Source organism: Rhinoraja longicauda, chromosome 21 (genome assembly GCF_053455715.1).
Source record: "Rhinoraja longicauda isolate Sanriku21f chromosome 21, sRhiLon1.1, whole genome shotgun sequence".
Lineage (NCBI taxonomy): Eukaryota > Metazoa > Chordata > Chondrichthyes > Rajiformes > Arhynchobatidae > Rhinoraja > Rhinoraja longicauda.
In genome coordinates, this window is record NC_135973.1 from 27,997,379 (window position 1) to 28,011,380 (window position 14,002).

Here is a 14,002-nt window from a genome sequence, read left to right on the forward strand (position 1 = left end):
TTAAGAGCTCTATCTAGCTCTCTCTTGAATGCATTCAGAGAATTGGCCTCCACTGCCTTCTGAGGCAGAGAATTCCACAGATTCACAACTCTGACTGAAAAAGTTTTTCCTCATCTCGGGTCTAAATGGCCTACCCCTTATTCTTAAACTGTGGCCCTTGTTCTGGACTCCCCCAACATTGGGAACATGTTTCCTGCCTCTAACGTGTCCAACCCCTTAATAATCTTATACGTCTCGTGATGCTGTAGGATTATGTTGAGATTTTGCTGAAAAGGAAATGCATCTTGATTTCAGATCATCAAGGAACAATTCGCTTTGGTGTGATCACGAGCAAGCAGGTGGCTGAAGAGATATCCGTAACTGATCCTGGAACAATTTATATGCATAGACATTTCAACTCTTCCTTGGTAAGTTTACTTGTAAGCCAGTTTCCGATTTAAATGTAGCACAAATTTCTATCTTCCTCTCATTACCGCATGCTGAACTGCTTTTGATATTTTGTATATTAAATGATCACGGTCTTTGTCATTGACAAATAAGCTAATTTTTTTAGAATTAAACATGAATTTTCAATATTTTCTGTTGTGAAGGATTGGAGCAGCAGTGCATCATCAGTGTTAGTAATTGAAGATAGGTTTAAGAATACTTAGAGGAAAGTACTGGAGTATCTCAGCGGGTCAGGCAGCATCTCTGGAGAAGATGGATCGGTGATGTTTCGGGTCGAGGCCCTTCGGACTGATTGCAGGGGGAGAGAAGCAAACTGGAAAAGGGGGAGATGCAGAACAAAGCATGGCAGGTTATAGGTTGACATAGTTGAAGGGGGGTTTCTGATGGGCAGATGGTTGGAACAATGGCCAGATATGAGAACAGAAGAGGTAAGACAGGTTTGCATTGTGGATTGTGAAGCCAGAGGGAGGAAGATAGCAAGAGGGGGGTGGTGGAAGGGATTCCAGGTGGGGCACTGGGGAGGGGAGGGGAGGGGAGGGGAAGGGAAGGGGAAGGGAAGGGGAAGGGGAGGGGAAGGGAAGGGGAAGGGGGAAGGGGGAGGGTTGGGGAAGGGTTGGGGAAGGGAAGGGTTAGTTAGAGGTTACCAAAAATTGGAGAATTCATTGTTCATACCATTGGGTTGTAAGCTACCCATGTGGAATATGAGGTGCTGGTAGAATAGTTCATTTCATTTCATTTTATTTTATTTCGAACATGTTAAAAGACATCAATTAAAAAACAAAATAAACAAAAAAACAGAAGAAATACAAGGAATTTCATCCATTACTTAACATGTGCGAAAAGGAGTAGGAAGAAGTGTGAACTTATTTAATCCTACCCCCATTCCCTAATCAATATTTATCAAGTATTGTCCATAATAACTAATACCTAAAATACATATATAACTACATATATACTCACTCACCCCTACAATCATATGAATATACCTATTTACACAATAATGTCTCTATTAACTACATCTGATATATATACATACATCAGGCCAATCATATGTATACATATACCCGACCATTCACATACAAAATATAAATACAAATATAGTCACCCACCCGTATAATAAGTCAGATATTAATACAAAAATACTCATACACCCTTATATGTTCATATAGATATACTTATTTAAATAATGATGTGTTATTATATGTAGACCCCTGGTGACTGTTAATCCCCCTCCTCACTGTACCTAGAAAAAATCATGTGTTTATAGTTAGTTGATTGAAGGATAAAGGAATATGGGAGCTGAGGTACAGTTGACATTTGGATAAACAACAAAAACGACTTGAATCATGCAGTCCTTTTCAGACTGAGGGAGGGTCCCAGCCCAAAACTTGGTATATCCATGTGCTTCACGGATGCTGCCTGACACGCTCGGTTACTCCGGCACTTTGTGTCTTTTTTTGTTGTAAATCAGCATTTACATTCCTTGTGCCTCTACCTATGCCTATAGCGCAAACTGACACTGAGTAGGTATGGCAAATTTGGAGTTGCTACCATTCACAAGAGTTAGAAAAGTTTATCAGATGTCTGAAGAAGGATCCTGACCCAAAACGTCACCTATTCAGACCCACTGAGTTACTCCAGCAATTTGGTATTAGCCAGCATCTGCAGTTACTTTTTATTACATTGATAGATGGTTGGTTGGTCTTGATGGTCTTGTGTAAAATCCTGTTTTGGGCAAGTGGAAACATGGGAACAGGTAAGGATCTGATTGTGATTATGGCAGACCTAAAAGAAAATACGAGTACAAGACAAAATTATTTAGACTTAATTTTACTTATTTGGGTTTTTGTACCTTTGTTAAACAGGACCCGTATCATACTAAAATGTGCCTGTTTCTGCCAATTCAGGTCTTTCCACATGAAGTCATAAACTTCACTGCAGTGAATGTCTACAGTTGGGCTTATGAGAACAGGGAGACCTTTATACATTGGTTGCGACCACACGGAAGCAAGAGTCTGCTCCTAAACAATGAGCTGAAGAAAGGCCCGGCTTTGTTACTATTTTTCCCCTTCAGTCCGTTAGCTGAGAAACAGCCACTGATGGAGGAGGTGAGAACTTAAGACATGTGAATATAATTGTTTGACTGACTATTTGAAAGGATAAGTCGGGCTGTTTGTCTGCATTGAGATTAATGTGACTGATTTAATTCCAAACCTGCTTTCTTATGGTTGGTACAGCTGTATGAAACTCTACCGTGGCATAGTGCTAGAATTGTGGCCTTACAGCGGCAGAGACCTAGTTCAATCCTGACTACAGGTGCCGTCTGTACGGAGTTTGTACATCCTCCCTGTGACTGCGTGGTTCGTGGGTTTTCTCCGGGTCTCTGGTTTCCTCCTACACTCCAATGATGTACAGCTTTGTAGATGAATTGGCTTTGGTAAAATTGTCCCTCGTGTGCAGGGTGTTGTTAGTGTATGGGGTGATTGCTGGTCGGCGTGGATTTGGTGGGCCGAAGGGCCTGTTTCCGCGCTCTGTATGGCAAGTGTGTTGGTTAATTGGCTTATGTAAATTGTCCCTAGTGTGTGAGATAGAACTAATGCAGAGGAGGTTGATGATTGGTAGACTCGGTGGGCCAGAGTGCCTGTTTCCTCGCTGATTCACTAATTCAAATGATTTGGTTCCAAATTTAATCTCATAATTTAAAAATAAAAGTTAACTTTTGCACATTATTATATATTTTCCACATCTATCCCTTACTCTGGCTTCACATTTCACTCCTCTCCTTATTTTACGGTCTCTTGTATTTTCATATCTGGCCTTTGCCCACCCATCTGCCAACCAAACCCCGCTCACCTGGCTCTGTCCTGCCCCCACTTCTGTTCCAGCCTTCCCCCCCCTACAACAATCAGTCTGAATGAGGGTGCTTACCTGAAACGTCACTATCCATGTCTGACCCGCTGATTTACTCGAGTAAAACTTCTCAATTTCTTTTTAAAATAATAATCTTTGCAAGCGGTGACTATCTTTACAGCAGATGAATGGTTGACCTGATCAACCATGAGGTTTGCTCAAAAATGTAATTTAAACAATTCTAAGTATTTTTAAAAAAAAGACTTGTGGCAAGGTCTAAAATGTCCCCTTTTGCAAAGCTGCAAAAAAAGTCGTTTTTTTTTGCTTCCCCCTGGTTTTAGCAAACATGATCATTTACATAATGCAAGGCATGAGTGGTAAACCATTTCCTCGTGAAAGTTGCCACAATTCTGTTTCAAAACTGGTACAAGCAAAGTTGATAAACTACTCATGTTCTCTTCAAAGTGAGAATTGAGCAATAGAATTTTCCCTACTTTGATCTAACCGCACATATTCATCACCGTCACAAGTTCTACACAGCCAAATGCGTGGACATTATCTGTACATTTGTGTTGACCTCAGGATGGGGAAAAAATGTTTCTCTGTCATGGTTTAACTCTTTCTTATTCCCTACCGCCCTTTTTGTATTGGTGGCGAGATTAGTAAATTAAGACTTTGTGTGTTTGAATTAATGTATGTGAAAACGTCTATTGGGAACTGCCCAAGCATGCTTAATGTAGGATCATTGCAGTCAGCAGAAAAACTTTTATTTAATATGACTAGGATTTTAAACTTCATTCTGTAGTTGAAGAAGGTTATCTGTTCCTCTTCCACACCTGTCCACTAAAAGTCTAACGGTCGTGCTTTTGAGATTAAAGTGTTATTGTAGTGTCTACAGGCTCTTTTCAGTTGCCATTCACTATAGCAACTAGGAATATCAACAACAACAAAAAATTTAAATAGTCAACATTCACCTAATAGGGTCTGGTGCAAAAAATGTTTAATTTCATTCCATGTGGTACAATTAAAGGTAGAATCACATTCATATGTATTAGACTGCTTCCATTTTCTATTAAAAAATGTAAACAATCAGCTATCTGTATTAAATTATATCAGCTGTTAGCAAGTTGCATGTAAAAAATTAATAAGGTTAACTGTAGAAATATTTGCAGTAAACAGCTCTTAAATATAACAAAAATGGATGCAATTCCTTGGTTCTCTCAGTTACTAGCTCTTCCCTGCAGGCTAACTTATTTATTTGTACTTGGAAAGGATACTATAATTACATTAAACGACTTCTACAAGAACATGTCACACATATTAATCTTGCATCTGGACTACAATTGTTGCCTTAATTTGATCTGACCATACATCTTATTGTGACTTATTTTCTGTGACACTAAATTTAACACAAGCCAATAATTGCTACCACAGCAGTCAGTTACAGCCCATTTTCAGTAGATTACTAAATATCAAATCCAGCCATATTAATTTTAAATTTTCATTCCTCAAGAAATTGCACCTTGTGCCCATGCCTGTGCGGCATCATGACTTCCCATCATCACTGAACTAAGATAGACATGAAAAGCTAGAGTAACTCAGCGGGTCAGACAGTATCTCTGAGTCTGAGACTCAATCTGAAGACAGGTCTCGACCCGAAACGTCACCCATTCCTCCTCTCCAGAGATGCTGCCTCTCTGACCTGCTGAGTTACTCCAGCTTTTTGTGTCTATCTTCGGTTTAAATCAGCGTCTGCAGTTCCTTCTTACACACTCTAAGTCTGAGACTCGAATCTGAGTCTGAAGAAGGGTCTCGACCTGAAACGTCACCTATTCCTTTTCTCCAGAAATGATGTCTGACCTGCTGAGTTACTCCAGCTTTTTGTGTCTATTTTTGGTTTAAATCATCATTGCAGTTCCTTCCTACATGCTTTCATTTCCTATTGTATCTGCTGAAGGTAGAAACTCATCACTTCTGATTTCCCCCTCTATTATTTCCAGCGCTTACACTATTATCACAACAGTTTATGCCTCGTGCTGCACGCTGTGTACCACCTCATGTACTATGCTCCCTGTGTCATAGAAACATAGAAAATAGGTGCAGGAGGCCATTCGGCCCTTCAAGCCAGCACCGCCATTCATTGTGATCATGGCTGATCATCCACAATCAGTAACCTGTGCCCAACTTCTCCCCATATCCCTTGATTCCACTAGCTCCCAGAGCTCTATCTAACTCTCTCTTAAATTCATCCATCGATTTGGCCTCCACTGCCCTCTGTGGCAGAGAATTCCACAAATTCACAACTCTGGGTGAAAAACTTCCTTCTCACCTCAGTTTTAAATGGCCTCCCCTTTATTCTAAGACTGTGGCCCCTGGTTCTGGACTCCCCCAACATTGGGAACTTTTTTCCTGCATCTAGCCTGTCCAGTCCTTTTATAATTTTATATGTCTCTATAAGATCCCCTCTCACCCTTCTACCCAGTGGATACAAGCCTAGTCTTTTCAATCTTTCCTCATATGACAGTCCCGCCATCCCAGGGATCAATCTCGTGAACCTACGCTGCACTGCCTCAATTGCAAGGATGACCTGCCTCAAATTAGGAGACCAAAACTGTACACAATGCTCCAGATGTGGTCTTACCAGGGCCCTATACAACTGCAGAAGAACCTCTTTACTCCTATACTGAAATCCTCTCGTTATGAAGCCCAACATGCCATTAGCTTTCTTCACTGCCTGCTGTACCTGCACGCCAACTTTCAGTGACTAGTGTACAAGGACACCCAGGTCTCGCTGCATTTCCCCCTTACCTAACCTGATACCACTGAGATAATTGCCTCCTTGTTTTTGCCGCCAAAGTGGATAACCTCACATTTATTTATGCCACGCATCTGCCCACTCGCTCAACCTGTCCAGGTCACCCTGCAACCTCCTAACATCCTCTTCGCAGTTCACACTGCCACCCAGCTTTCTGTCATCTGCAAACTTGCTTGATATTGTGATGATCGATAGTCAGCATGGACTTGGTGGGCCAAAGGTCCTGTTTCTATGCTATATATCTAAACTAAACTAAACATTTGGGATGTGGGAGGAAACAAGAGACCCAAGGAAAAACCCATCAAATGATAGAGAGAATGTGTAAACCTCACCGGAAGTCAATGACCTCATCTGGCCTGGGTTGCAGGAGTGAGAGACAGCAGCTAGTTACGCCATTGGCTGCCCAATTTCTTCTTGGATTTTGTGCTGATTTTGCCTCTGTGGTTGCTGTAGACTTCCACACCTTCTACATATTGTCCCTGTGGATGAATGGCCACAATTCACGCTCCTCATTGTACATGGACTACTGCAGCTTATCGTTAGGGGCTGTGGTTTCTAGGTGAGGGGATAGTGAGAACATAATATTAGGTCTGAATTTCCCAGCAAACACATGTTCATGAAGCAGATATAACTTTATCTGAATGCTCCCTCTTGAATTATTTAATAAGGCAGGGGTATCGAATGCTAACTCTGCAGATGTTCTGGTAGAGATTGGCCAACATGCTTGAAAGTATTCAATGCAATTTTGGATCATGGATTTCCTGCTGAGCTCATGGGAAACGCTGCATTATTATCTTAAATCATTCACCAGAACTTGCAAGCATGCTAATCTGTATCTAGCATAACGATCTGTACAAATCATGATAAATCATCATTAGTTAATAATTAAAGTTAGCTGAATTTAATAACTGAATTTAATCAAATAAGCAGAGGTTGGAATGTAAGTTGGAATGAAATTCAGAAATATTTTGTGATTTCAATAGAGTAGTTTAAAAATATATATATTTACACCAACCAGCTCTATTCTATATCTGGTTTTCAGGAAATGAACAAATCACCTGTTCCTGCCGAAAGGCTCAAATTAACATGCTAATTGTTGCTTGGAATTGTAACGTAATATAGTTGGCGGAATGGATTGAAACTTGCCGTTTGCATTTGTTTCAAAAGTTCAATGATTAACATTAGCCTGATTATTACAGTGAAATTGGCATCTGATTACTCCTTTTTCCTCAGATAACCGAAGTTATTCTTCAATATCGCAACTGTAACAACAGCAAGACCATTCAACGTGTACTGCAATACTTGGAAGAAACCGAGCAGGAAAATCGTGACGTTCAGTCAACAGAACCTTTGTTCCGGACTAGAAAACCTTGTTGCAACACAGTAGTACTTTCCCAGTTGCATTCAATATCTCAAACTCACAACATCTGTGAGCTCTGTGTTAATCAGACGATTGGAATTCAACCGAGTGTGGTCCATATCGCAAGATGCAGCTTCGTTGAGATGGAGACGGCTTTAGATTCATTCTACCTCAGAGAACAGACATTTTTCCAATTGCAATCAAGGACTGTGGAATGCAGTGATTTCTTGAGCTATTACAGCCCATTCAATTACTATACAGCATGCTGCAGGACATTCAGCAGTCCAATTAAGTCTGAACAAATGAATGTCATTGCTCCTTTAGAACTGTTTTCTAATGCAGATCACCACCAGGGAATGTTTTCCGATAATTCGTTTCCTCACATTGAGGACACAGCATCAAGATTTCTTGATTTACATCATAGTTACGTTAATATTACAGGACTGAGCTGTAATACTAATAAAACTCTAAACTTTTACTTACTGGATTCAAACTTGCACTGGAAATTTGCGACGAGATTAGGAGCCAGTGAATGTGCCCAAGTGCAAGAATTTGCTACCATTGTTGATCTATGGGATGAAGTTCATTATGTCTTTGACCACGAGCAAGTCCTTAATAAGTCTTCTATTGGTAGGTGTCTATGAAAGTAATTTTGAATGCAGCTGAAATTTCACTGATTATATGTTTTGAAATCATTTTGCTTAGTAATAGATTCCAGTAGTTTCAATTAAATTTAAATTTCAAAAATTGTATCAATTTTCCCCTTCGCCACCACTCACGAAAGATCAACCTAATAACGCTGCACTCAAGTGAAAACCATATAATATACGTTATTTACCGTTCATGTCCTAAAATTACCATATAATTTCAAAGTGGTATGCTGATATTTTTCCTTACACCATTGAAAATTTGACTTGCTGCATGTAAAATCTAAATACAACAAAGTTGTCTCCATCATTATTATGTATGCAGATATTTCCACTTCTTGCTAAATAATCTGGCGGTTACCGACACGCTTTACCCCAGAATTAATAATCTGCTCAATAGTTATTTTAATCTAAATTTATTTATATACTGTGTCTGTGCATACATGTTCCAGTGCACCTAACTTTGGTTCGCAAAGATCTCTTAGAACGGGCAAAAACAATATTTTTTTGTACTTCTTCAATTTCACTTTTTCAATTGACCACAACTCCATCTCAATAGAAATATTTTCTTTCTCTGAAAATTTTATTTCCTTTGGACACCCTGCAGTTTTTTTTAATCATGCTATCTCTTCACGAGGATGTCCACCCCTTAACGTTCTAAATTAGGACGCAAGTAATATTTTTACACAGTAATCCAAACGTTCCATTTCTTCAAAGCTGCAACGATGTAGAAAAGGCCAATTGATGAATGCCGGAAAAAATAATTAGTGTCAAATACAATTAATTAATTGGGTAGTTGGTTTTGTACCTGATAGTTACACATTTTAATCAAATCCCAGAAAATTTGAATGGGATATCTTGTGTTCCTCTTTTGCCAACATCATCTTATCACAAAGTAATCAGATTTTGTAACAATTCTATTGAAGTAAGATGAAATATATATATTTCTTTTTATTTGTTGGAATCCGGGTATTGCGAGCAAATATTGGTTGGTTTTTATTTCAGGTTCCCATCAACTACGTTATTTTTCTTTAGGATCAAACTTAATTTTGTTGTACGATATTAATCCCTTCACAAATGGAATAAATAACTTATTTTCTTTTAGTATTTGTAAACTTGCCAAAATGCCAAATGTAGAAACAAGGAACTGCAGATGCTGGTTTACACAAAAGGATACAAAGTGCTGGAGTAACTCGGCGGGCCAGGCAGCATCTCTGGAGAACATGGATAGGTGAGTTACTCTAGCACTTTGTGTACAAAACGTCTTGTTGAGACAATGGAAATTTACTACAGTCAAATACTACAGTTGCAGGAAACCTGAAATAAAAACAAACTAAATTGGTGCTGGTGTTTAGATTGAAGATTAGAGTGAGATGCACAAGCCTTTATTTGATTAAAACTGATGGTCATAGACACGTGTATTAGTTTGTAACATGTAGACAGAAATATTACCTTTTTATTTGATTGCCATTTTTGTGTTGCAGAAAGCATTATAAAAAATTACAGTAGAGTATACAGTCCGTTAAATCGGCATCTTATTGTTGGACCCAAGTCTAAAGCTCAGGAAGAATATTTAATTGCTGAAGCAACAACCCAGACATTTGACAGCATCGTGCTGGATGGCGAAAAGGTGAACCTCGAATTTCTGTTGTTACATATGTGTCTGTTAAAGTCATTTGTTTTATTAAAAATCCACATAAGCTTCATCATTGCTGTTTGAGTTTAGTTTATTACCACATGTGCAATCTGCAGTTCTTTCCTACACTGGTTAGCACGCAACAGAAGCTTTTCACTGTACCTCGGTAGGTACAATGAAAAGCTTCTGTTGCGTGCTAACCAGTCAGCGGAAAGACTCTCCGTGATTACAATTGAGCCATCCACAGTGTGCAGATACAAGATAAAGAGAATAACGTTGAGTGCAAGGTAAAGGTCTTGTGTAGGAAAGAACTGCAGATGCTGGTTTAAACCGAAGATAGACACAAAAAGCTGGAGTAACTCAGCGGGACAGGCAGCATCTCTGGAGAATAGGAATAGGTGACGTTTTGGGTCAAGACCCGCATGTCTGAAGCAGGCATTCAGGCAAATCATACCATACACGAGTATAACAGGTGGTGCAAAAAGAGAAAGGAAACAGAGTGCAGAATATAGTAATATAATATAATAATATAATGTAATAAAAAGAAGCTGGAGCAACTCAGCAGGTCAGGCAGCATCTGTGGAAAAAATAGGTGATGTTTCGGGTCGGGACTCTTCATGCAAAATGTGGTGTTAAAAAAAAGGTTAAAACTGTGCAAAGATCGAGTTGCATGGCTCTGTAACTTCCTGTGTTTGACTGATAAATATAACGGAAAGCCTTGTAAAGTGAATGCTGTAACACAATTCACTTGATCTCTGCCCTTTCCAAAGACGTGCAGGTTTGTAGGTTAATTGGCTTGGGTAAATTGCCCCGAGTGTGTAGGATGGTGCTAGTCTTGGGGTTGGCGCAGACTCGGTGGGCCGAAGGGCCTATTTCCCCACTGTATCTCTAAACTAAACTAAAGTGAATGGGGTTGTGCAATGGGTGACAACGCTCACTGCTCCTCAGCTCAGTATGTTTCATTCGCACTGAACTGTCGTGAATTCAGAAATAGAGCAGGTACTGCCATCTTGTCTCTGACATGCATGATTGAATGCGTGGGCAGGATAGTCAAAGAGAAGAGACAAAGAGAACTGCAGGTGCTGGTTTACAAAACAAGACACAAAGTGCTGGAGTAAGTCAGCATGACCGGCAGCATCACTGGAGAACATGGACAGGTGATGTTTCGGGTTGGAAGCCTTCAGACTCAAAGACTAGTTTATCCCATGGTTTGCTAATGGTTCTCCAATTGCAGGCAGGACTAAACTTGTTGCAGCCTGTAATCTTCATTGCGGTTAGATTTTATTTAGTTAGCCCTTCGTGAAATACCTTGGGATGTTTTGCACTATTACAAGTGTGATTATAAATTCAAGACTTTAGACTTCAAAGGTTCAATGGTCCTTTATTGTTATGTGTACCGAGCGAGGTACAGTGGAATTTGATTTGCCATACAGTCATACCAAAAAAGCCCCAAGATACAAAACTACATAAAGATTAAACATAAACAGCCACCACAGCAACATGTGAGAATCCCCAGGGCACACAGCATAAGCGAAGACCCACAGCCATCCGTTCAATGTCCAGGCCTCACACACACACTCCTTCACCGTGATGTGACCAGAGTTGTACCGACCGCTGTCACTCTCTCTGCAGTCCCTGTCCGCCCGAACAGTCAGAAAGCCATCCACACTCGCACCAGACTCCAGGATGCTCTCATGGTGCTTTAGAGATAGAGCATGGATAGGCCCTCTGGCCAACCAAATGCACGCCGACCAGCGATCACCCCGTACACTAGCACTATCCTACACATAAGGGACAATTTACAATTTTACCAAAGCCAATTAACCTACAAACCTTTATGTCTTTGGAGTGTGGGGGGGAAACCAGAGCACCCGGAGAAAACCCACGCAATCACAAGGCAAACGTACCACTCCATACAGACAGCACCCGTAGTCAGGATCGAACCTGGGTCTCTGACGCTGAAAGACAGCGACTCTACCGCTGCGCCACTGTGCTGCCCCAAATTCTGTGATCTGCTGGAAAAGACAAACCAAGGCAACCAATCTGGAAGGAAGCAGTGATCTGGGAATTTCCTCCTGGAATATTGAATCACTTTCGTTAGTCCATTTAAATGGCCAGTAATTATTTTGCAAAATGTGTAGAACTGGCTTGCCACACTTTTGATGGTATGCAGTGTTTACTCACACCATCTGAGCAAACAATTCTTCACTTTTATAGAGTGAACTTGTATTGCGCTTAACATTTAAAGGATTTTTCTCTATATTCTGAGAAGAATTTCCAAATCAAAATATTATTGAAAAACAAAGCAACTTTTGCATTGAACGTAAATGTAGCGATACATATTGACATTTTTTCTCTGTCTTTAGTCATTTCTTTCCAAAGGTTTGTCTCATCAACAGTTGCAAATATGTTATTACTGTAAGCAACTGGATTAAATGGGCAATCATTTTTACATAAAAGTCACAAAGTTCAATGATATTCTAATTTTTGTGCCTAATAAAATATTTATAAAGAGCAAATTTAAATATTTGAGCACTAGCAATCCCATAATCTTTACTGATCCACAGTCATACGGCATTGAAACAGCCCCTTTGGCCCAACTTGTCCATTCTGACCAAGATGCCCCATCTACACTAGTCCCACCTGCTTACATTTGATCTATATCCCTCCAAACCTTTCCTATCCAGGTACCTACCTATCTTTTAAGCGTTGTCAGAGTACCTGCCTCAACAACCGCCTCTGGCGGCTTGTTACATGTACCCACCACCCTCCGTGTTTCAAAGTTCCCCCTTGGGCTCCCATTAAATCTATTCCCTCGTGTCTTAAACCTACGTCCCCTGGTTCTTGATTTCCCTTCTCTGGGTAAAAGTCTCTATGCATCTACCCTCACTATTCTGCTCATGATCTTATACGCCTCTATAAGATCACCCCTCATCCTCCTGCACTCCAAGGAATAAAGTCCTAGCCTGCCCAGCCTCTCTCCCTGTAGCTGAGGCCCTCAAATCCTGATATTTTACTTCCATATGTGTTTCCTTATTTCATGTATATATATATATTAAACAATACGTGTATCACTATATATTAATGGGAATATGCAGCAGTGCTAACTTGTTTGTATCTCCCTATCTTCCCAGAATGTCTTGCTACTCTACTACACTCAGTGGTGTGGATTTTGCACTGTTCTCAATCATATCTTCATTCAGGTTGCCCGTCTCTTTCATGCAAATGATGGAATCTTAATAGCCAGGTAAGAAATATTTGCATTTGTTTCAAAAGCTTTTTTTTTTCCAGCTTCTTTTTTTCCTTTTTTTATTTTCCTTCCACTGTGTCTCTGTCTCTCTCTCTCCCCCTCTCTCTCCTCACAACTTTGACCTACTCTGACTTGCTCTATGAAGTAGAGTTTTGTTCGGTTTTGCACTGTTCTGGTCTGGTTACCATAAGACATTTAGAAACATAGAAAATAGGTGCAGGAGTAGGCCATTCGGCCCTTCGAGCCTGCACCGCCATTCAATATGATCATGGCTGATCATCCAACTCAGTATCCTGTACCTGCCTTCTCTCCATACCCCCTGATCCCTTTAGCCACAAGGGCCACATCTAACTCCCTCTTAAATATAGCCAATGAACTGGCCTCAACTACCTTCTGTGGCAGAGAATTCCACAGATTCACCACTCTGTGTGAAAAAAAACTTTCTCATCTCGGTCCTAAAAGACTTCCCCCTTATCCTTAAACTGTGACACCTTGTTTTGGACTTCCCCAACATTGGGAACAATCTTCCTGCATCTAGTCTGTCCAACCCCTTAAGAATTTTGTAAGTTTCTATAAGATCCCCCCTCAATCTTCTAAATTCCAGCGAGTACAAGCCGAGTCTATCCAGTCTTCATATGAAAGTCCTGCCATCCCAGGAATCAATCTGGTGAACCTGTACTCCCTCTATGGCAAGAATGTATTTCCTCAGATTAGGAGACCAAAACTGTACGCAATACTACAGGTGTGGTCTCACCAATGCCCTGTACAACTGCAGCAGAACCTCCTTGCTCCTATACTCAAATCCCCTCGCTATGAATGCCAGGCAGTGACCAGTGGGGTACCGCAAGGTTCGGTGCTGGGACCCCAGCTATTTACGATATACATTAATGACTTAGACGAAGGGATTAAAAGTACCATTAGCAAATTTGCAGATGATACTAAGCTGGGGGGTAGTGTGAATTGTGAGGAAGATGCAATAAGGCTGCAGGGTGACTTG

General features: G+C 40.4%; 1 protein-coding gene across 2 annotated transcripts in view; it reads left to right on the plus strand.

Moving 5' to 3' along the window:
• The window catches only part of txndc11 (thioredoxin domain containing 11), a 62,479-nt gene that overhangs the window by 42,697 nt on the left and 5,780 nt on the right, over positions 1-14,002 (plus strand). For both annotated transcript variants that reach the window (XM_078418180.1, XM_078418181.1), the window contains 5 exons: positions 295-407; positions 2,355-2,555; positions 7,346-8,102; positions 9,604-9,749; positions 12,890-13,002. In XM_078418180.1, the coding sequence (XP_078274306.1) occupies positions 295-407; positions 2,355-2,555; positions 7,346-8,102; positions 9,604-9,749; positions 12,890-13,002 (1,330 nt within the window). The remainder of the gene's footprint in view (positions 1-294; positions 408-2,354; positions 2,556-7,345; positions 8,103-9,603; positions 9,750-12,889; positions 13,003-14,002) is intronic.